Source organism: Camelus ferus, chromosome 27 (assembly GCF_009834535.1).
Source record: "Camelus ferus isolate YT-003-E chromosome 27, BCGSAC_Cfer_1.0, whole genome shotgun sequence".
Lineage (NCBI taxonomy): Eukaryota > Metazoa > Chordata > Mammalia > Artiodactyla > Camelidae > Camelus > Camelus ferus.
Genome location: NC_045722.1, coordinates 5,793,395 through 5,818,071, shown reverse-complemented (window position 1 = coordinate 5,818,071; position 24,677 = coordinate 5,793,395). Strand labels below are relative to the sequence as shown.

The window sequence follows — 24,677 nt, the reverse complement described above, 5'->3', positions numbered from 1 at the left end:
ATCTGCTTCTGTGTATGTCTCTGATACTAAGACTCTGCATTCCCCGAAGACAAGGACAGCACTGTCACTGTCTCCCCAGTGCCACACATAGTAGGTGCTCTGTATCTATAGGATATACTGGACTGAAAAGCAACTGTAGCTTTTAAAATACCAAGGCCTTTAGAATTTGGCAACAGATACAATTAAAACACATGCAAGTCATAATGAACTGCAGACAGCACCAACATTTAAAACATCATAATGCTGCTCTGGAATTAATTTAAAACATCATAATGCTGCTCTGGAATTAATTTAAAACATCATAATGCTGCTCTGGAATTAAAGTATCTCCAAATAATTAAAAACTACATGTTGGGGAGGGTGATAAGAGTTTATTGAATTAGATTTTTCTATTTACAACTGAGATCACATCTACATACTATTTTGCTAGTCTACATGGGTACATTATTTCTAACAAGTTTAGACTTAACAATGAATGGGCTCAATCGTACAAAAACACACGCATACGCTCACGCTAATTGTTTTAAAACAGTAGTGCATACATTATACTCTTTCTAAAAAGCCAGCTTTGATTAAAAACCACTAGTTTCAAAGGTCAGTCTGATTTTGAAGATGAACCAAGATACACACTGTATGATTCTAAAGTCTATTTTAGCCATTTTGTACAGTTGCTATCTTACTGGACTACAGTATATATTTCTTAAAAGGACACTGATGAGGGGCACCATCTGGTATTAACTTTAACCAGACAGCTGGCTGCCTCCCCCTCCCCCCAGAAACCTTTGGCCAAGAGTTCTCCATGGTGAAGACCGGAAGGAGCCGGCGATACTGCAGCAGCAGTCCCATTACTGCTTGGAGGAAACAAGCAGACCCACGTCCGCCTTTAGTTCCACCGCACTGCGCAACTCACAGACGGTTCAGAGGTTAGAACATTTACCCCCGTACTTCAACACTTACGGGCATGGAGAGTCAGCCAGGAGAGAGGAAAAGAGTCATAGGTGGGTAGGTAAGAAGGTGGGCACGTGAAGAGCCAAGCTGCTCTGTCCAACACCTGTGTATGTGTGCTTTAACTAAATGAACTCAGAAGGTCAACAGCAGTGGACCTGCTCAATTCACTTTCCAAACCAGAACAAGACTAAAAAGCTCAAGCTTGAGTTCTCTCCTATGCGTAGGTTCCACCGGTGATGAGGAGCTCGTAAGCAGGATCTCTACTCCTTCTGCACAATACGATGCATGCACACAGCATGCCCAGCAGCTGTGGAAAGAAAACAGCAATGGGGAAAAAAAAGGCTGAAAACCCTCAGAGCAAGTGTGTATTTCTCTGCTGGTAATGAACTGTTCCAAAGTTCAAAACTCTCAAATTACCAAAACAGCACTAACAGTAATGAAAGTAAATTCTAACAAAGACATTATCTTTTTAGGAACGAAGTACCAAGTTTTAGCTTCCCTGCCTCACATCTAAGAATAATTTGTGAAGCCAGCAGAGGAGCAAGGCTCTTCCTCCAGCCATCCCCACTCTCAATCTAGGGCAGTGCTGCACAAAAGAACTTTCTGCAATGACGGAAACATTCCCTGTCTGAGTTGTCAAATATGGTATCCACTAGCTACATGTGACTCCTGAGCACTTGAAATGTAGCTAGTCCAACTAAGACGTTGCATTTTTAATTTTACTAAAATTAATTTAAACTTAAGACATATCTGAGCAGTGGCTACCATACTGGACAGCAAAGGTCTAGGAAGTAGAATGATCAAGACTATGTATGTTGAAGAAGTTTAATGGTGGTCTTTTCAGGCATCTGGATTTGGGGAACATAGGCTTTATAATAATCCAGAAAGAGAAAAGCCCAGAACAGCCCAGAAGCCCTATGGGGGAAAACCAATCCTGATGCCAAAAAGTGTAGTTTGAGGGTTTCTGTTTCACAATTATTTACTCTTTTTGAAATGCAGGTTTGGCTCTGTGGTATTACATACATACTACTTTTTAAAGGTCACCCTTCCTTCATCATTTTATTTAATAAACCCTAATCCTTCTGTGGTAGCAAACTGGGATCGTAATAAAGTCATGCCATGTTATTCTGGATAAGCAAGAGGATTAAGTCGGATTAAAGAGAAACGATTCTAGAATTTTTGACCTGGCTTCTTACAAAATATAAACAGTTACCAAAGAGCTAACTAAGAATAAATTAATTTGCTGCTCTAGCTTTTGACAGTGAAAGGTCTCAGTTATTTGACTTTAAAAGGCAGGGCCCTCTGTACATATGGGGTCAATCTCATTTCAATAAAACGTTCCCAATCCATAAACAGACCTTCAAAGTTTGAAGTGGAAGATCACTAATGACACAAGCATACAGAGAAAAAAGATGTCCTTAATGTGAATCCTCCATGATAAAGTCACATACTCCAATTTCTGCCCTGATTTAGCCTAGATTCTACCCATTCAGGATATACCCCTGCTGCCTGAATCCACGCATTTCAGCATATCAATATTTGCTGAATGCTAGTAATGCAAAGCACCTTAAACACATTTTAAAAGCAAGTATTACTGAAAGTTTACTAAATATCTTAAGCCAATTCTTGACATGTTTAGTATCTAATTCCTAAAGAAATATATTTCCATTCACTGTACATCAAAACATTCTTAGAACAGCTATAAAAATCAAACACAATTATGTTCCCAGGCAATGTTAAACTGAGCAATAAAAATGCTAAGCTCACAAATTACTGATTTGCTTGGGGAAAAGATCTCTCTTCGCATCCCCAACTCCTCACATTCTTTCCTGTTGGTTAACTTCTACTGAAGGAGTCAGCATTCTCAAAATGGGGTCTGAAATAAGGATCCTTTCTTTCCTGACTTTAATTTCAATTAAATCAACTTCTATTGATTAAAAACAATTCAATAAGCTTGATAAAACGCTACTCATGCGTGGGAATGAGTCTAAGAATATTAAGTGCTATGCAATAACTTCTTATAGCGCAAATCTCATCACTAAGTATTACAGGCCCATTTCCAAAGCCCCGCTATACTAAAATCTCAATGATTACTGACATTTCCAACAACAGATTTTAAAATATCACACAAGTATTTTAAGTCCAGTTTGACTCCTTGCAATGAAACCTTCTCCTGCAATATTCAAGTCATGAGAACTAACCTGCACTTAGTCCAAATGTAACACCCAGCAACTGCCAAAAAAAAATGATTACTGAATACGGAGGCAAGTGGTGATTTAAAATAAACTACCAAGGATTAAAATGTGCTATGATACACTATGTAGGTGGTGTTATGAGGAAGTAGGTATTGTTATACAAGGTAATTGGAACTGCACACCCTTTCCTAAGAAAAATTTAGAAATACCTATCAAAAAAGTAATCCGTATTCTCTGATGCCTCAATTTCATGGCTAGAGATTTTTGCTGTAGACTTTGCACATATATAGAGGATATTCACTAATTGCATTTCTGTAACAGCAAGACTTCCATAAGTGCCCATGAATGTAAATTAAATTATGAAGTATGTTCAAAAATTGGAATACAATATGCAGCCACAGTAACATATTAATTTGTTTTTAAAGAAGGTACAAAAGGTTATATACCATATGATTCCACCTATATAACATTTAAATGGAGGACAAACTTGTGGCTGCCAGGGGGTTGGGGAGGAGGCCTGGGAGGGAGGTGGGTGCAGTTGTAACAGAGCCGCAATCCCACCAGGCAGGATCTGGCATGGGAACTGTTCAGTATCTTGATTGTGGTGGCGGATACAAGAACCAAACAGGACAAACTGTACAGAATTGAATACACACACAGAAATGAGAAATCTAAATAAAATCAGTGAATTATATCAATGCCAGTATCGTGACTGTGATACACAACAGTCTGACAAAACGTTACCACTGGGGAAACTGGGCTAAGCACACAAGGGCTCTGTCTGCATTATTTCTCAAAACTGGAGGCCTCATACAATTATCTTAATTTTCTTTCTTTAAAAAAAAAGGTAGAAAATTGCATCCTATACGCTTCTATCTGCATAAAAAATACTTATTTGCTTGTCTAACCACAAACTACTTCCGGAAGGATATACAGGAAACTGGGAACAGCGGTTGCCTCCACAGGGAGACACTGGAGAACTGCGGTCAAGACTTGAGAGGGATGCTTATCTTTTACAAAATTTGTATCATTTGAAAAAAAAAGTCATCAAACGGGTTTTTTTCAACTGAGAAATTTTCAAGAAGTCAACAATTAAGATTAATCCCCACCTCCCAAATTTAGCCACTCAAAAATTAGATTCCCAAGCTTCGGTTTTTAAGTTTTTAAGAAAGAATTACTTGGCATATTTTTTAAAAAGACTGTCAGAATCAAGCCACTTGATTTTAACTATCTGGGCCCAACCTGAAGCACTAGTCACTCATGTCCTTTAACTCATTTTAATGAATAACTCGTACTCAGAAGCAGCAGGAAGGAAATAGCAGCTTCAGTCTCCTTCACACCTGGAACACAGACCAGGAAAAAAGGAACATGCCTTGGGAAACAGTTCTCTATGAAATTTTGCTCTTGATCACTTCCTATTAAGGACATGCCAATGTTGAAAGACTCCAAAGACTGACAGTTCCCATTTTTCCCGTATTGCCTTTCTAGAGAGCCTTACCCACAGCTGATACTTAAGAGCTTGCCAAATCAAAACCTAGATTTTATTATTATGACCAGACCTTTGAAATATAAAATTCATAGTTGATAATCTGCTCATTTTAAAGGCTGGCTGTCCTCAAAGAAATGAAATATCCTGCTGATCAATAAATAGGAAAATGGTTGTAGCAAAAATTTTTAAATCTCATTCTCTTATATTCAAAAATTGTTATAATAATTAACTAGTATTTTTCAGATTTTCCTTTCTTGATCATTTTGGTCCTACCCAAACTCAGGCCACTTAACAAGACTAGAAAGAGCAAGGTTGGGTAAGTATTTCATAAAGGGCAATAAAGAAAATAGTTTAGGTTTTGCGAACCAAGAGACAAAACTGGTCTCTGTCACAACTATTCAACTCCACCACTGTAACACAAGAGTAGTGACGGACAACACACACACAAAGAGAGGCAGGGGCCAGGCTGGCCCACAGGGCCCACAGGTGACCGACACTCAAACTAGAGATTTTTATTGATAAATTAAGCTTATGAGAAAATTTATTAAATTAATCTTTATGCCTCAGAACATCAATAAAATGTGGCTTAACAGTATCACAAATCACACTCAAAACCAAATGAGACAATGCTTAAACAGCTTTGATACTCACAACAGCGGAAATCTTTCAGTCTTTACCATTACTTGAAACTCAATTTCCTATGATAGCTCTTAAGAGCTTTCCCACTTTAGAACCTGAAGGGAAGTGCTAATAATATTTCAATGCTATTAAACGGTATATTCTATCCAGCTCAAGTGTCAATTAACTGTCAGGTTTCATAACAGAATTTAAGAATTTCACCTTTTCAGAATCTTAATTCTTAAATTTGTAATTGGAGGCAGAGTATACATGGAGATGGGGGTTCAAGCTCTAGAGATGGTCCTAAGTCACATTATCCTTGCTCTCCCTCATTTTCATGGTCTTTAAAGCAAAGGGAACAGGGACTGGACAATCTCCAAGTATGCTTTTAGCTCCTTCTCTCAGGATAGGTATACAAGCACAAGAGCTCATTCATCTTTGAGTTGTTTCTGCCTTTGCTCAGGTTTTCCACACCCAGGGCAACCAACCTATGTCAGATTTTGAATATCAAAAGTTTAAACATTTACAGGTACTCCTTAAAAAAAAAAAAAAGAGAGAGAGAAAGAAAGAAAGAAGAAAACTTATTTAAAAATTCATTTCAAATGGATGTTTTTCCCCTTAAAACAAACACTTTTTAATTTTCAAAACCACTAGGTTTTGAGTCTGTAAAAGCTCTGACTTAGTTCTGTTGAACTGAAAACATCAAAGCTTTATCAGCCATTACTTGTCAGGATGATTTAAGTATAAAATGCATATGAGAAGGCATATTTAAAAGACTAGTTAGAAGAATATTTATTAGCCCCCCCCGCAAAAATTTTTACTGAGGAAGTATCTGGCTCATTAATAATAAGCTTAATTATATGAGGGACGTATCTGAAGTGTTGATTTTCATCAGTCTTCTATATACACGTCGCATATTTCATGATCACAAGCACCATACAAGTCTAAAGCTTTTCTGCTATGTGCTAACACATGCAGCTTTATTACCACACATACAATCATTAAAAATGCACAGATCAGGATTTCACCTGGGAAAGAGACCTCCCTCATGTTTCATTAGTTTTAGCTAAATGAATGTGTCTGCACAATGAAAATACGAAATACATCCCTGCTGATCAACAGATTACTGCTATGCTGAACCACAAAGTAAACGCTTAGAAGGGCAGAGACCATAGCAAACAAAGAACTAGGCTTTTTAATTAATCATTTCAGCGCTGTTTGAATACCAGCAAAGTAAACAATCTCCCTTTTGCCATTTTAAATGGCACTTCCCATTAAATACACTAGTTTCTGTTCAAATACACAGAGAGCAGACAATCCAAACAATTTACATGTAAACTAGCAACTACATTGGTTTATCTAACAATTAAAAATAGCAACACTTTCTTAAAATAGTTTCTCTAGACCTGAAACATGTTTCAAGAACATGTTAAAAGAACACGAAAGAACACTGAGAACTAGATCTGATGCAAATGATTTTCAGTCATTCTCAAATAGTTGTAATATTCCTCTAACAGAATTCTTAGGGAACAGTGTATACATCTGAGAAACTAAGAATATAGGCAGTTACAGTGGGCAGAAAAAGAGCCATCTTTCTTATTTGTATTTTTAGGTGGGAATGGAGGCTAAAGGATGTGTGAGGGTTTTTTTTTTTTTTTTTTTTTTTTGATAAAGTGAGAGGTAATTAAACAATTACCAACTACTTTGTACAAGCTATTATTAAGAGGAGAAAAGACTGTTTTCACTCGTAGGAGCTGGGAGAAGTCCCCACAGCTGCCAGCAAAGACATGGTACATTTCCAGATAATGTCAAGTGGTGTCACAGACTTCTTGATGACAGTCTGTCTGAAAAAACTAAGTCCACAAATATAAAAGAGGTTACCACCTCAGTCTTTACCTAAAGGTCTTTTTTGTAGAACAATAAAACTGTTCCTATTCGTGTAAGAGACTAGCGCAGTGTTAGTTCTTGATTTATGTATATGAGCATATAAAAACCCTTGAAGACAGAAAAACAAGAAATGGAAGGAGAAATTTAAAATGATTAAAGTAAAGCTTTCCATTTCCAAACTAAAGAAGTTCGATTTTTTAAAAGATTCTGTTAAGTTCTACTAAAATACCTTCCAAGAATACATCATGACAACAGTCTGCATTTTGAACAGGTCACTCACTCACTAAGTCAAGAAAGTAAGACAAGGAGTCCCCTCATACATGGTCAGCTCCCCCCCACCCCCATCTCTGGTTTCTGGGACCGTTCTGGGTCTGTCTAGAGACAGGAAATGGAAGATGTTGGAAACTGGTGTCTGGTACCTTAATCACTTCCAAGTTATCTACATACACGAAGATTAACCGCACTTAGTGATTAGAACCATTCAGGGCTGACATCGGAGGGTGAATGGAGCTCCCTGCCTAGCTGTGCTCACCTGAATAGCCGCAAAGGCCAGCGCTGCCCAGATAACGTGCATCATGATTTCTTGCAGCTTCTTCACAACTAGAGCCTCACAGCCCTGAAACACCCAAAGTCATCCTCGTTAGTCTGTTTTAGAAGTGAAAGCTGCAAGGTCACGTACTTCTACTTATTGGCAGAAATGGAAATGACAGAAACTAATAGAGGGTAAAAGAAGAAAACACATTTGAAAGTAATTTATAGTAAAATTAAATGGCATCAAAGACAAGTAAAAATAGAGCTCCAGGTAGAGATAATTCACAGAGAAAGACAGGTTACCAGGCCAGATTCAAGTGCTGGCCAAGACACTGAGCCTACCTCAGCGTAGAGGTCAGAAGGGTGGGCCAGGCTGCCATTGCAACTGCTGGCGGTCTCTTTGCAGCAGCTGAGAGGGACGCTCTGGTTTTTGGTTTGTTTGAACCAGTCTGTATTTTCCCAGTCTGAATAGTTGTGAATTCCACAACAGTGCAGCTAACAAAGAAAACAGAGATTACTCCCCACAAAACACATAGTCCGTGTTGAACTTTGGAGCTCCCTGCGCTGCAGAGCTTTAAGCTCCTCCAGACCAGGGATGTCCAACAGAACTTCCTGCAATTACAGACGTGTCCTCCGGCTGTATGCCCAGTATGGTAACTACTAACCACCTGAGGCTACTGAGCAATTAAAATGTGGCTGGTGTGACCAAGGAACTGAATTTTTAGTTTTAATTTAAATAGCCACATGTAACCAGGGGCTCCAGAACCTCCATATGAAAAGCACACTGTGAACAAGGGGCCGTTTACAGCTAAGAAAAACCTTCACATCTTACCTGGTAAACATCTGATTCTGAGCTAAATGTTATTTCTAATGACAAAGTATTTAAAATATTTTGTCTGAAATGTCTGGGATTTACTTTAAAGATATGCGGGAGTAATATATGAAACAAGATTGACAAAAAGCTGAATTTTTGAAGTGGGTTTACGGGTACGAAGATCTACTATAGATTCTCCGTGCCTTCATGTATGTTCATACTGTCCATAACAATTCTTTCTTCCTTTCTTCCTTCCTTCCTTCCTTTCACAGTCTTGTCTGGTACCTTTTCTGGTCTTGCTTTCTAAAGGTATATGAAAACGTCTCACCTCCTCTGAAGTCCATGTGGATTTCCAACTTTCCTGTGACATACATACTTCTCTTCCATTAGCTCTAGCTAATTATTTTTTGGGGAAAAGTCAGGTGCCTCTTAACTGGCTTTGACTAGGAGGTGATGGTGGAAAAAAACTTTTCAAGGGTGAAGGTAAAAATATTGGACACAATCATGAAGCTAACCATGGCTGTAAAGGTGTATGGCTAGTTTACATAGTAACAGAGTTAAGTTTAATGTTGACTCAACAGCGATTGGTCCTCAAAAACAAACCAGCCTCAAGAGAACTCACCTGCCTCTGTACATAGTCAATAGCCCGGCTAGCAGCATCGGGGTTGGTTCCATTGTAGGTCTTATATACTTTCTGAATGCTGCGATCAACCTCATTTTCCACCTGAGTCAAAATAAAGAATTCAGTCCCTCAAAAATATTGGTAATAGTAACATTAGTCAAGGCGCCAGCTAAAATGCCTAATGGCACATATGCAAAGTGGCCAGATATATCTGCGAATTTCTTGTAAGAAAAAAGTTTTCTCCCTTCCTGCCCTGAATAGATTCAGGTAAAACTTCAGACATCCTATATCACATGGATTAAAAGCAAAGAGAAGCTGTGTGCAAGATGGCAGACTACCAATTTATTAAAGAGGGAGAAAGCAGTTGGGCCTTGAGATAGATGTCCTAAATTGCAAATGGACCACCTTCTTTTTTAAGGAGGTTTTCAGTGGGTTCTCAGAAGATCTATTCACTTTCCTTTCCTAAAGGAGGTAAAAATTAAACAACTTAAAAAGCCCTCTACAAGATATTTTTGGGACAAATAGCAACATTATTTCCATTTTACTTGATATTTATTTAGAATTGGCAAAAGTAATCAACAGGTAAAAAAAAAAAATCAGTCCTTGGACGTGGCGCTTTATAAAAAGCTGCAGTTCAATGTAGGTGAGTGAGGAGACAGGAAATAAACTTTTCATAACGCACCGCTGCCAATTATTAGAGTAACAACTAAAGCGTCACTTAATAACATTTGCTTGCACCAGATTCTCCTTACCCTTCTGAGATAATCAGACCTATGTGGTACTTGTATCAGTGATGCTGTAAAATTATAAAACTGATAACCAGGTCATGGGTAGGGGCATAACACACTGCATTATCTTTTTGGCATAGCTGCCTGGTACCTTACATAGCAATGGCTGAATATTAAATTTGCATAATATGCCTTTGACTCAAAACCGTAAGTTACCTGGTGAGAAGAACTCTACTATGTCTTTATAACGGCTCTATATTTATACTCAAATTAATTAATTTAAAGCAGCCTGTTCAGCCTTAAGGGTACTGTAGACAGAAAACAACAATAGGCAAAATAGAAAGGAAAGGAGAAAGAAAAGAAGAAGAAATGCCCAGAAAAGAGGAAAGAGAGGCAAGAGGGGGCGGCCAACACAGCTGCCTCGGGGTTCGAGTCCCTCAGGTTCCCTTGTCCCCCAGGACAGGGCGGGAAGGTAAGATAACAACTCTCCATCTCTGGGTTCCACGTCCAGGACCAAGGCTTTTTTTTTTTTTTTTTTTTTTTTTTTTTTAAAAAGAGGCAATGGAAAATGAAGTCCTTAGTTCTTCTAAAACAGAAATCAGGGAATCTATATAGGGAAACTATGGGCTGAGGAAATTTGGAAAAACTTCTCAGCTGATCAACTTTTCATTTCTAGATCATTCTGAAGTCATTTAAAGAAAACTAAATACCTACAAACTAGAACAGAAGTACAATCAAACCTGCTGTATTAAATGAGACTAGAAGTCTTAACAAGTAATTTCTCATTAACTTTAGAGTTTTAAAGCAGTGGCTAAACTGAAGCAAAGCAAAAAAAAATGTTTACTCTAAAGATGAATTTGCTCTATTTCACTTGAAACACTTAAACCCCCTTTTAAAACAAATAAATTACAGTAGACGACATACCTTTGCTCTGTAAACATACCCCAAGACCACTACAACAACTTCTGTGACAAAAACCAAGAGCAGGATGATGACAAACTGTAAAGAAAATGTAAGGAAACACTGTCAAAAATTAAATACAAATGAAAAAATAGCTCTGAATACTCTCTTGATAAAAAGCAATTATTTGAAATAACTGCTGGAAGTTTAAGACACATGTTAATTCTGTTCTAATTATAGGAGTCCAAGAGAACATGGTGTTTCATGTTCAATTCAAGCAACTCACACAAATGAATATTCCCACAAAGAAAATGACGCACACGCTCAGCAAAGCGCTCACTTACTGTGGCAAGTCCACAGCGGCTCTCCCGGATCGTGGCACAGCAGCCAATCAGCCCGATAATGAAAAGCAGGGCTCCTACAGCTATGATGACCACGGCGGGGATGAGAGTGTACACGTCTTCAAAGAAGTGGTCGTAGTCATCGTAAGTGATGAAGACATAGGCTCCCACGTAGCATAAAATGCCAGCTGCTCCCTGTAGAAAACGAGGTCAGGGCGCTCGTAAAATTCTCCACCCCTGCTGGTAAACATCCCCACTATTTCTTAGCATGTTATAATTCAATGAGATTTTCCATCACTCGAATCTACTTGTAGACTTTTTCAGGTGAAGCCAACAACCCTCCTATTACTCATTAGTAAGAACATTCCTAAAGTTGAAAAATTTTCCAAACTCCATCTACCTTTCAATAATTGCTGGTTCATCGAGGACCAAGAAACCATGAATCCAGTAAGTAAAACTGATGACAAGAATGAAAACACCCCCCCTCTCCCCAAGGCCTACGTGTAGCTCAATTACATGTCCAGTACAGATCAGTGGCGGGGGGCGCCTTTGCGCATCACAGCTGCCCCCAACAAACGGGGAAATCAGGACAAGCGGCAGAGCCGGGATCTGAACACAGGCAATCTGACTGCAGAATCTGCATTTATAATCTCTACCGCTTTGGGGAAAGAGTAACCAGTCACCATGATACACATTTCTAAAAACTTCTGCTGTCCTAGCTGAGACTGTGAAATGGTAAAGCTAGAGGGCCAAGTTACTAAAGAACTCTGTGAACTCTTTAGGTCTCTTTATTCTTTAGAATCATGTTTCACAAACTATGTGAAGAGGAATTACCTGAAGACCTTACTGAACTGCAGACTCTGGTTCAGTAGGTCTAGGGTTGGGGCCTGAGAGTCTGCTTTTCCAAAAAGTTCCCAGGTGATGCTGAAGCTGCTGGTTCATGGACTACACTCTGAGAAAAAAGGCTTCAAAGCACTTAAAGGGAAAGTGGACGCAGAAAGTCACGGAACAGCTGCTGCCCCAGACACCACGCTCCAGCTGCAGAGTTTTACATACATTCTGCTCTTCCCGCTGTCGACTTTGCTATCACCGTGTACCAACCAGCACAGCGCGACAGCCCAGTGCCACTTACTTTCATGTGAATGAGCAAACACATGTGTATGTGTTAAACCATTTGGTCTAATGAACTGTCATTTGTAGAGCACTTTGAGATTTTCACATGAAAAGAATTATTTCACCATCCTTTAAAACTTAACACATAAATCACTAATCTTCAAACTAGAACAGAGCCTCCACGATGTTACTGGAAGTATCATTAACTCCTCTCAACCTGGAAACTCAGTTTACTTCTCAAGCCTGCGGGACCCTGCAAGCTGGGCATCAACAGGAGGCCAGCAGGATCATTCAGACACTAGGCCAGTACAATTATTCAGATCTGGAAGAAAATGATCCCATTTATGTAAAGTTGATAAAGTAACTTGATTTTCTTTTAATAACATGAACTTTTTAAGAAGAGAAGACAACTAGAATCATAGGGGCAACTGAAAAAAAAAGCCATATTCTTTTCAAACTCTCCTCATCTGGCTGGCAGGAGTCCCCACTGAGGGCTTTCTTCCGATTTCTCTCAGGGTTCCTCTCATCCTCTTCGTGGACTCTTCCTTACAGACTGAAATGCTAGTGATCTTCAGGGTTCTATCTTTGCCCCTTCTCATTTTGTAGGCTCTCCCCGGGTGATACCAGCCACGGCTTCACCAGCCACTGTAGCTCTCTACCTAAGCCGTTATCTCAGAACTACACATCCCGATCTGGAAGTTCCACAGACACCTCACCCTCAATTGGCCTCAAACTCTGCCTTCCTGCCCACTCCTTCTAATCTTCCCTCATAGTCCGTACTTCACAGCAATGGCACCACAGTGACATTTTCTCGTCAAATGCCTGCGAGTTGCTCTGTGCTTTCTCTGACCCACCTCTACATCCCACCACCCACCTCCTCCAGGTTTACTTCCAAACCATGACCTGAAGACAGTTACTTCTCTTCAACCCCACTGCAGAGTTCCTGTCTTAATTTGGGCCCTACCGCTGTTCACCCTAAACCTTACTTGCTGGCCTTCTCTGTCCCTTAATAATGTGTTCTTTATATGACCAGTTATTTTTGTTAAAAATAAAACCAGATCAAGCCATTAGCTTGTTTAAAATCAGGAAGAGGCAAATAAGGCCCCTGATAAACCAATCTGTTCCTCCCTCCTTTGCAGCCTCAGACTCCATTCTCTCTCACGCACCCTGAACAACAAAAGACTCTTATTTCCCAATGTATCACGTGCTCTCTCACCTCTTCACCCCTGCTGCTTTGGAATGTCCTCTCTTCATCTGCCTGAGAACGCCCTGTCACCCATTAAGATACAGTACAGCATGATCTCTTCCTTTTGGAAGCTATTCTTGACCATTTTAGGCTGGATTAGGTGCCCTTCATCACAAATCACCCCCTACATAACTCTTACAAAGCATTCATTACAACTGTTGTGATTCTAAGTATGTATGTCTCAAAATGCCTTTTAGGCACAAACTTTGCCCATCTGTCTTTCATCCAGCACGTCGAACAGTGCTTGGCACACAGCAGGCCAGGTACCACTCAAAACCCACTGAGTACACTTCATCTCATCTCTTCCCTTGAAACTGCCCTCCCATCTCTATAAGCTTTGGTCTGTATCTTGCTTTGTTTCTCTTCAGTTCAATATTTATAGCTTTTAGTTCACTATTCAAACAAGATTTGGCAACTTATCCAGCTTACTGAATTCCTGATGGCCATCACATCTGGAATACATTAGTTTATCAATGCTTCACTGATCACAACTGTGCCTGTTCAAAGGCCCTTAGAATTCACTGACTTAACTTTGGTGGCATATTATTATGGGATGAAGGAAGGTCTAAGAGAGGGAAAGGAGACACAACTTAACAGTTTGGGTGCATTAATTACAGAAGTATATGGAATACTTAACACTCTTACGAAGCACTACTTTTTCTTGACTACGTATTTGTGATATATAAACGAACACATATGTACACACACACTTTGTTATAGTAAATACTTTAAGTCCTTAAATTCAATTAGAAGAAATCCTAAATATGAAGCAATCAAATTCGGTCCAGTTTGTCTTCACTAGTTGTCTCTCCTTTGGATTCTTGGCTTTTCTTAATAGGCCATCTTCATTTCTTAAAAGACTTGAATTAAAATGAATTCCATTTTTAGTAAATGAGATTTTAAATGACATAAATTTGAATGAAAACAAGATAAAACTGGAAGATATATGTACTCAGCAATTAATCTGCAGCACAGGACATTGAAGAACTATTCGCATTTTAAATACAAACGATGAGTTTTCAACCTAAAGAGATTCCTGTGAGACTCACACTTGGTGCTGCCTGGGAACGGGGCCAAGTGCAATGGCCCCAGCGCTGCCGTCCTCCAGAGAGGAACGTGGTGGAAGGCTAGAGGGGAGCCGTCTGCAAAGCTGCCTATCCTTTTCTAATGGACTCGAAAGCAGTTTCTTTTCCCAGGCTGCAAACCAGTCCACATCCAATTCCCACAGCAGAGTTGAGAACATAACATAACACTTCTATTTTGACAACATACAGAGGGAAGCAACTTACTGGTTGTATACAACCAGAGCAGAAACTGCACTGACTGCTGATAAGTCAAATTACTTGTAAATAGAGGCTGTTTCCTAAGTTGAAGATAACTTCAAAATTTTCTTATTTTAATGACATGTATGTATAGTGCTTGATATAAGTTGTATAATAAACAACTTACGAAATGAGATCAGTTACTTCGAAAACAGAGAAGTTGTCCAAACAACAGCTAAAGACCTAAAAACAGCAATAAGCAATCACTTTCATGAAATTCAACCATTAGGATGAAAAATAGAGGTAGGGCTTGTATGGTAAATGGAAGTAAGGTAATAAGTAATTCCTAACTAGTAACTTTGTAGTTTGCATATTTTTAATATAGGAGTTGTGGCTATTAGAAAGGCTACAAGGTGACCAGGGTTAAACCCTTCTCCTGAAGGGTCATGCTGGGATTGGGACGATCAAAGGATCCAGGCTTTGCCAACAAGCAGCTGCAGCAGGGGGAGGAGGCGCAACACCAGAGGGGCTGAAATGTAGAACTTGGAAGCAGCTGGAATGCTTTAGTCAACGCTGAGAAAATCGGCGCCTATGAGGAGGATCTGTGCCAGGACAGTATACTAAAAATATGTATCCTTTTTACAAAGAAGTGAAGGGGAATTTAAGGGAAGAGCCGAAACTACAGAAAAAAGAATTTTTTAAAAAGCCATTCTTCTTTATTTTTTAATAAGCTCATGCTCTAAACTAAGTCACAGAATTTCAAAACTTTTAGGAGAGTTTTTGCACAACACCAAGCTCTCCCACTAAAAACCAAGCTACCTATAAGAAAACAGAAGTACGAGTTACAGAAGTATGATGCCTCACCTCATCCTTTTTACCTTTCCACTGCTTACACACCAATGTGAAGCCCCTTCAAAATGAGAGATTTCATTCTTACATAAGGTTGATTCTTCTATAGTTTAGAAACAAGTGTTTTGGTTTTAGAAATCAGTTGTTTTGGTTTTGTACTTTTCAAATCCTCTGAAAGATGATGAAATGATAAAACTACTAAATTCTTTTCTAAGGAATATGAAATGCAAGGGGGCACATCAACCACGGTGAAAGCTGCCACTGGAATGTGGCAGTATTAAATGTGACATGTTACAAGCTAGGACTTAAAACAGCTCTGCTGTGAAAAGTGTACCTAAATGGAAATGACGGTGGAAGCATCCCACAGGACATGTGGGTGAAGGCACATCTGACTTTCTTGCAGTGGTACATAGCAGCCATGGATCCACGTGCAGAACTGGCAAGAATCAGGACGGTGTAAAGATGAGGGGACCATCTGAAGTCATTCAGCTAAAAGCAGAGTGACAAATTCTTCTTGTCTGTGAGAACTGCTACTGTGGAGAGATTTCTGCCTCCAACAATCAACTGGTAAAGCAGAAAAGAATGGAATGCTGGGAGAAAAAACAGTCAAGAAAAGGCCTGGCAAAAACCACTCATACTCTAGACTTTGTAAGAACGCAGATTTCAAAAAGGAGACAAAAGACAAATAGCAGCAGAAAGTCATCTTACACGTATCTTTTAACATTTAACTCAGTTTCCTGTGCAGGCATATTAGTTTTACGTAACTCACTTCTCTCCTACGAGTAATCCACTGATAATTCTACACAGTACGTTTCTGAAAGATTCCCCAAACTCTACCACAAGTGTCTTAAAATCACCTTAAATCTTTCAGCATTACTTACCATAATATTCTCTAGTCCACACATACTTTGTTTCAATTCTGACCTATTCTGATGAAATCCTTCATATCATTAAACACAATCACTCCTTTACCAAGTCCAGTGTCTCCATATTTCATGGTCTCTCTTATCAAGGAAGAAAAAAAAAAAAGACTATTCCAAAGATTTTAAATTCTCTTTCAGAAGTTAGAGCTACTCTAACCAAGAATTTCTGACGCTATTAAGGTATCACTTTCTGTCTAACAAACTGGTCAATGATAACGGCAAGCAGTATTCAAAGATGTGAGGGCACAGACATAAGACCCCTCAGGAGTAGAGATTAACACAGAAAATCTTTTTGGAAAGCAATCTGGCAACACACTATCAGCCTCAGCATTTATGCTTTTGTGCCTACTCACCGCATTTCTAGGCATTCATCCTTAAGGAAGTAAGTCAGGTGGAAACAAAGATTTGTATAAGGTATATTCATCAAAATGTTATAATATTATAACAAAATTATAATAGCAAAAACAAAAGAAAAAACCCTGGCATCCAGAGATATACTTGCATTATAGCCTTTAAATATGTTTAAGCATAATTTAATATGTTTGTATTATGCTAGGAGAAAAACACACTTACATGCAGACATTTTTTAAAAACATCAAAATGTTAATAATGGTTGTCTCTCAGGGTAGAATTATGATTATGTTTGTTTTCAAAAATACGTTTTAGTGTCTTCTTTAAAATACTTGCATAATCAGAAAAGTAAATATTTAAAACTATATCTGAAATTGAGGCTTTGCTGTCCTTTCACAAATGAATTCTCAGATCTGTCCTTAACTGCTAACATAAATAAAATAGGTATTTCTTCAGTCTCAAATATTTTAGGCACCTGTCAGTCTTCCCTGTTTATCACTTTTCTTGGGTCTGCCTGGCTTTGATTCATCTTGATGTTTTCTGACAAACAAATTCTGATCCTTTCAGTGCATATCTTTTCATTTTTTTTCATAAATAACACCTAACAAGGAGATAAGTTTAAAAAAAAACCTAATAGGGGGCGTAAAATTTTGACAACTTCACTGTCACTATTGCCATTATTCTTAAAGGAAAAAATATTTTAATCCCTTAAACCAATATTACTCTGATGATATTCCAAAGGTCACGGTCTTCAATTCTGTCCTATTTTCACTTTTTCTGTATTTGGCTTTTAATAATGATTGTTTATCCAGCTTAAAAGTTATTCTGTTTAATCTAATTTATATCTACCAATTGAAATACCCAATTGTTCAGGCTGCAGTGAAATTGGAGATCAACCAACTGCCACAGCCAAATTATTGTAATAGCAAGGAGATTAGCTATTTTCAGATTGCAGGGCTCCAGGAGTTATCTGAGAAGCATGGAATTTAAACATGCATTTTTCTCTGAGACCCTCTGTCCCTCTGCCCTACTCTAACTGTAAAAACAGTCAGTTCTTACTATAGACACCTGAGGTGCTTAAGCTCAGAGTTTGTCCATGCTTAAGTTATGTGTTCAATCAGTAGCAGCGACAATGTAAAATACAGTATGTTAGCATTTACTACAGATTCCCCTTAGTAAATCAGAAACAAATACATCAGTGCAAATAATTTTTCTCATCTATTGCCTCTACCAAATGATTGAGGGCTACTGAGAGAAGAGATGACATTTTTAAAGGAAAACTTGAGACTGTCCATGAGTATACGGGGGAGGGGGGAGTGCACCTAGAAATTAAACTTAATGGAATAATAAATGATTTTGCCTGTCTGACCTCTCTTCCCATGAGTTGTTAGAAAGCATGGATTACGCCTTTTTATATTTCTCAGAAATAGGTAAAGCACAGATATTCAATAAGCATTTACTGAGTGAATGGTTTTTAAGGTATATTTGTTTGATACAAGTATAAATTTTGCGGAATAAATTTTCTGCAAAAATCCTAACCTAAATTGGATCTTATGGAATAAAGTTCAAAAAAAATTTCAAAGCATGATAAATATCCTAAAAAGCTAGTAAATAACCTATTCCTTAAATTGCTAACTAAAGAGAGCTTTGCTGCATGTGGTCACTGGGCCGATTTCAAGTTCCCAAAGCTGTGAGTTCTTTTGGTTAGTGATTACTCAGAGCCACAAGGCACTTGGTCAGTGGACAGATGACTGAGAATGCAGTACTGGAAACATTCATTTTCCTAACTGTCAAAGACAAGTTAAGGAATAGGTCTCCTATTACACAGCATAACTTGCTTACTGACAGAGTTAGCTTTTCTTCTAGTGAATTGAAAAACTATGAAAAAGAAAATGTTAGCTAAAGGAGTGTTCAATGACGTTCTCTGTCAGAGCAGTCATTCATGATGACAGAAATACAAGAGGTAGAGAAACAAATTCCAGGATATTAGATGAAGGTTCTGGTTCAAAAGTGTCATATTCCCAACTCAAATGTGTAAGGTATGCTGCAAAACACAATATATGTATATGGAGATTTGTGGCAAGAGATTTTCCTTGAAATATTTTGTTATACAATTTTTATTTTTTAAACAAAAGCATGAATATACAGTTAATCATCCTCTTGGTAATTTGAACATACCAAGTATATTCTTGCCTTAGGGCCTGTAGGCTGCTCCTTGTCTTAACCGATGCCATCTCCTCCAAATCACTCCCAAAATCCACTCCTTCATTTATTCCAGATTACATTTCACCTCCTTGGAAGACACTTCTTTGCTAACCTAAAGCACCCACCCAGTCACTCTGTCACATCACTTTGTTTTAACTCTCTGCGTAAAACAGCATATCTGACATTTTTCTTGAATATTTTTGTCTGTCTCGCTCCATCAGGAAGTTCTGTAAGAACAGAGATCTTTACTTTTCCACCATTTTACCAATAATAAAACATTTGTGTTGTATTTGTTTAACAAAGCAATGACCCTTAATTGTATGTATTCACAGAGGGAAGTGTGACGTGAAATTTTCTTTTTAAGACAGGATAAAATTTAAAGGTTATATATGACTTTCAAATACAATTTGTATGTAAAGGGTATTTCACGTAAGTGAATGATGATTACTGAAGGCGCCACATTCCCAAGTTGTTCCAAAGGCATTTAAAAGGTGTTTGATCTTGTGGTATTTCCTACTCCACAGCTGTTATAGTGTTACTATGGTTTCTCATACTGATGAAAAACACCCTACACAGATGTGCCAGATTATAAATGCTACAAGCAGGGACAAAGCTCTCTCTTGTAGCCCCTATAATGCCCAAGACGTATATGAGCAAAATAAATGCTAGCCAATTGGTTTTTCAAATAGGGTAGAAAAAGTAAAGGTAATTTGTGTAACATGCGACTTGATTAAGAACTCAATTAATTTACCAGAATAAAAATCTGAAATTAAACAGTACCGATTTAAACTTGTTTTAGATGAGGCCTCCTGGGTCAGATCAAATGACCCATTTAATTAAGAACCCTATCTGACCTTGGTACAAAAGTGTAGTCTATAAAAGAGGCTAATGGCTGTTCCAGGAGTCTTGAAAATTTAGTCACATAAATCAAACACTCCTGTCTTCCATAAATTATCACGGGTCTAGCACTAATACACACAAATTTAAAACTATGCCACTCCATAAAAAAAACCAAAGAGATCCAAGTGGTACATCCTTTCACTTGTCCAAAATCACCTTCTGTGCTACAAATCCTAATATTTTGGAATTTGGTGAGGGACTCTCCATTTCCATTAAGACAATCCTCAGGATTTCAGAAACCACTGTTTCCCCTTCAGTCTGTGCCTTTCCATAGTAACTTTCTTAGACTACATTGTCCAAAATAATCTAAACCAAGTCAACATTAACAACTTTGGCTGTCAGATCATTTAATGCCCATCGTAAGTAATTCAAGTACATATCCTCTTCCACATCACCACTCACTGAACAAACTGCCAACTGAACCAGGATATCAAGATATTAAGAGGTGTGAAATGTTGCCAAAGCAATTAAACTTTTAACACTTATCAACAATCAGCCATTACCATTCAACAATGAAGAGCCAGTGCAACAGTTAAAAGACCTTTGCTAAAGTTGCCCAAGGGAAGCTAGATACTTTAGAGATGCTCTAGGTAGGGAATGCTGATTCTTCCACTTACGTATTAAGGCACTGAAAGCAGGAAGGGGCCACTGTATAAGAATAATCTTATCAGAACTGAAGCGTGCATTACAAATTCCCAGGGAGAACAGGTTAGCACCTGTTTTATGTACTTCCTTCCTCTTAATGACTTAATTCTTTAAACTGACAAGTTAAATATTGTAGTGTAAATGCTGGTGTGGGTTCTAAACAAGGCTCAAATCAGTGTTTCACAGAAAGTGACTCTAGCACACCCTAGAGTTCCCTCACCTTTCCAAATCTGAAATCACACTCTGCTCCAACACCGCAGGCTCCAGGGTACAGGGCAACCCCTGCTTTGCAGGCGGGCTCTGCCCCACCTTGGGCGTGCCACTTTAGGTAAACGTCAATGTCCTCATCTGTAAAGTAAGCACACCACTCCCTGCCAGGTGGGACTGTTATAAGGATATTCCACATGAAGTGCTCAGCACAGTGTCTGGGTATAAAAAGCCCTTAGATGTTAGTTATCATTACCAACATCAACATATTCCAATAGTTTGTCCCTAAACTAATTCTTTGGTGGGAGACACACCTAACATTGCTTCCTCATTAGGTATGTTGCACTAATCCTGCTCTATGCCACAATTTTTTCCCTGCATGTCTGCTTAACTTCCTCATCACAGCTCACAGATGTTTTACTATCCTACTAACCTAGACAAAGGGTGTCTTTACCACACAGTTTAACTTTAGTCTTGGCTTAAGAACCCACTATGAAAAGCACAACTCAAGTTCAATATAACCTTCTTCACTAAGTGCCAATAGTACATACACCATATTTTCCAAAGATTCATGAGTAATCACTTGAGTTAACTGCTATTTTAAATGAAAATTTAATTAAGAAAACTGGCTCTTGTATTTCCATTATTTTGTTTCATTAACAATTCCAGTCTCTAAGCTTGAGTAGCCTAGAGTTCACCTGAAGAGTGCACAGATTATTCTTCAAAATCAAATTGTTATGCCCATAAAAATCACAAGAAACTGTAAAGGGTACAAAGCAAAGTTTATGCCTAAGTATCTTCTTATCTAATAGTGTTTCCCATCTGGGTATCCCTGAAAACTCTTTTACCTTTTAAAAAGGCTTCTAAGTCAAACTAAAGTATTAAGAAACGCAGCCCTAACTAGATAAGAAGCAATCATGAAAACCAAGTCACCTGGGCGATTCTGACAAGGTACCATCAATCAGGATTCTTTTCATCACTTCCAATACCCTGGAAGACTCAACAGCAATGCATGTGTGTAGTAAGCGCCTTGTATGTAATTATCCTTTTATGCTACAGCAGTCAGGATTATGAAGTTTCATCCTTTGTGGGTGGAGGGGGGACAGGATTTAAGTAGGAAAAGATCCTTTCTGATTTAGGTATGTGGGTGGGAAAGAGTTGAATGGGGGACACACCAAAGTATGGAAAGTGGGAATGTTCAATAAGTGTCCTGGGAACCCGGGACACAGAAGCAAATGTTTAAGAACATGGTCAAATCGTGAGGAAGGAAAGGTGATTGAGGACTTCAGCTGCAATACCAGGAGAAGGTGGTTGAACTTATTCTACTGCTGAAGTTTTTTTTTTTTTCCTTTTTTTTGGGGGGGGGGTGTCGTTTGTTTCTTAAATAAAAGTGATGTGAGGGAGGAAATGTTTAATAACATTTATCCGGGTGCAAGGTCCAAATGAACTAGCAGGTGGAGAGACTGAACAAGAATAACACAGGTTATTACAAAAGTCCATGGTGAGATAAGGACCTGAACTAAGATGAACTGGCTATAAACACCCCTTTCTTTGGGGGCGTGTCCAAAATATTCATAAGCCACCTTTTATTGAAAGTGAACTCATCACTTTCAAGATCTTGTGACATCTGAATCATACTGAACCAAGGTTAATAATCCTAGGTTGCCCATCGCCATGAACAAACAAGTAGATTGATTTTCTTGGTCACAGGATTATTTGGCTTCTCAAGTTGAAACCTCTCCGTTTTCTGGGCTGGTAACCAGCCAGCCAGCTCTCCACACACAAAGAGCTCTAAGTCAAGATCCCTCGGCCGAGTTGGGAGCGTCCCCGCACGTCTGCACGGTTTGCTCACACGCCTCGGGGCTGCCAGAGGAGCCGCGGCGGTCCGGGCCCTGACAAAGAAGCGGAGCCCGACCCTTGCGGGAATATCCTATTTCGAGCCCGATGTCCTAAAAGAATCTGCAGTGAGCGCTCTCTGTCCAGCAGGCTGCTCCAGGAGAGGTCGGGGGCGGGGGGGGGTGTCGGCCCAGCCTCTCAGCGCCGGGCCTCCGGCACGGAGCCAGCCGGCGGGGGCGTCCGGCCGAGCGCGGAGGCCGCCGGAAGCCCCCGAGGCTTCCCCCTCACCGCCCTCTGCGCCCCGGGCCTCCGTCCTCGGCCGGGGAGGGACCCAGCGAAGCGCCTGCAGGGCCGGGACCTCCGCGCCTGGGCTGCAAGGATTCGTTTCCCCTCCGAGCCCCCAGTGCCAGCCCCGGCCGAGCCCGGGTCCCCGCTGGGCCCCTCGGAGCCCCGGCCGAGGCCTCCTTTGGGCCGCGCCGCCGGGCCCTCACCCCATCCCGCCCGCAGGCCCCACTCACCCAGAAGATGAGGTTGAGGAACACCAGCACCGTCTTGGAGGAGGTGATGCCGCACTGGCCCATGGTGCCGGGGGTCGGACTGGGGCCCTGCTCGGCGAGCGGGACGCGCTCACCGAGCGAGGCGGCAATGGCGACGGCGCCTCTCCGCTGGGAACTGCGCGGCCTGCACGGCGTTCACCGCAGCCCCCCGCGCCGTCGCGCACTCCGGCCCAGCAAGCACCTCGCTCCTCCGCGCAGCCGCCGCAACCCCCGCTGAGGCCCCCAGCTCCGCTCCCAGGCAACGGAGTCCCGCCCCCGGATGGGCAGCTTCAGCCAACACTCCCGCGGCGCCCGCAGAGAGGCCACGCCTCTTAAAGGAGCCGAAAGCTCAACGCCTTTTCTTGGCCTCTGGCCGCCCTTGGATGTAGAGGGCTCTTTCGGGAACTTCCAGAGCTCCAAACCCAATCTCCTCTGCGTTTACTACGCCAGCCTTATGGATGATTCAAAGCCCGAAGAGCGCCGTCTTCCTACCTAGCCGTTTCTCCCCTAATGAGGTCGGAGACACTAATATCTCCTACTCCACGTGGAGATTTTCCTGACCTAGTAACACCTGAGCATTGTCTGGGAGAAATGCAGTGAATATCAACAAATATTTACGTATAACTTATTGTGACAAGTCCCACGCTAGCTCTCAGAAGAGTCGCTGGAAAGGAGAACAGGCTGGTGATGGAGCTGGCAAGGCGGAGACATTTTTATGTGGGTGTGTGGTGGGGGGCAAGGTAACGCATAAGGTTTATTTCTGGGTAGGGGCATTTTGGAACAAGACTTAGATGGATCACAGAAACACCTTTTTACATAGCAACATTTCACACTGTTCCCCCAGTCTTGGATTGACCATAGTGATGAACAATTATTGAGAGCTTATCCCACGCCAGGCTCTTCATGGCCATTGGCTCATTTAAACCCGATGACAACGTTAGGTGGAAGGTACTAAGGTCATCAGCCTCATTTTACTGATAGGGTAATTGAGGCTTAGAAAGATTAACAAACTCGCCCAGAGCCACAAAGAGAGTAGGCAGTCTAGAGAAGAAACCACATTCTCAGCTGCACCCAAAACTGCCTGTTTACTGCCTTTCCCGCCATTACAACCCCGCACTCTCTCCTTGATTGGCCCTTGAAGATGCCCATTTGCTTGTCCTTAATCATCTTTCTTTTGCAATCTCCCTGGCTAGTCACCTTCCCCAGGCACTCTCAGCAATACCTTTCCATCTCAGCCTCCTCTTGATTTGCACCAAGCAGCAGCTGCCATTTATTCACTCATTAAGCTTTTTGCAAGCATCACCTCTGTGCCTCCCTGTTCCAGGTGGTGGGCATTCCACTGTGAGCAAGACAAATCCTTCCCCCGTGGAGCTTATATTCTGGTGGAGGAGGTAGACCTTAAGCAAATAGGCAGGTAGGTTTATGACATGATATTGGGTAGTGATAGAAAATAATTCAGAGGAAGGGGATTAAAAGTTAGGTGGGAAGTCCTCTGAGAGGAGAGGACACAGGAGGAGACCCAGCTGACGTG

The 24,677-nt window shown here is 40.3% G+C and overlaps 1 protein-coding gene across 1 annotated transcript; it reads right to left on the bottom strand.

Annotated features, from left to right (window-relative positions):
* Positions 1–351: 351 nt before the first annotated feature.
* Positions 352–23,475, bottom strand: TSPAN3 (tetraspanin 3). Its single transcript, XM_032468828.1, has 7 exons — positions 23,129–23,475; positions 11,077–11,268; positions 10,757–10,831; positions 9,105–9,206; positions 8,011–8,163; positions 7,670–7,753; positions 352–1,255 (listed from the first exon to the last, which is right to left on the bottom strand). The coding sequence occupies exons 1-7, from the start codon at positions 23,189–23,191 to the stop codon at positions 1,163–1,165; spliced, it is 762 nt and encodes a 253-aa protein (XP_032324719.1). The 5' UTR covers positions 23,192–23,475; the 3' UTR covers positions 352–1,162.
* Positions 23,476–24,677: the final 1,202 nt, after the last annotated feature.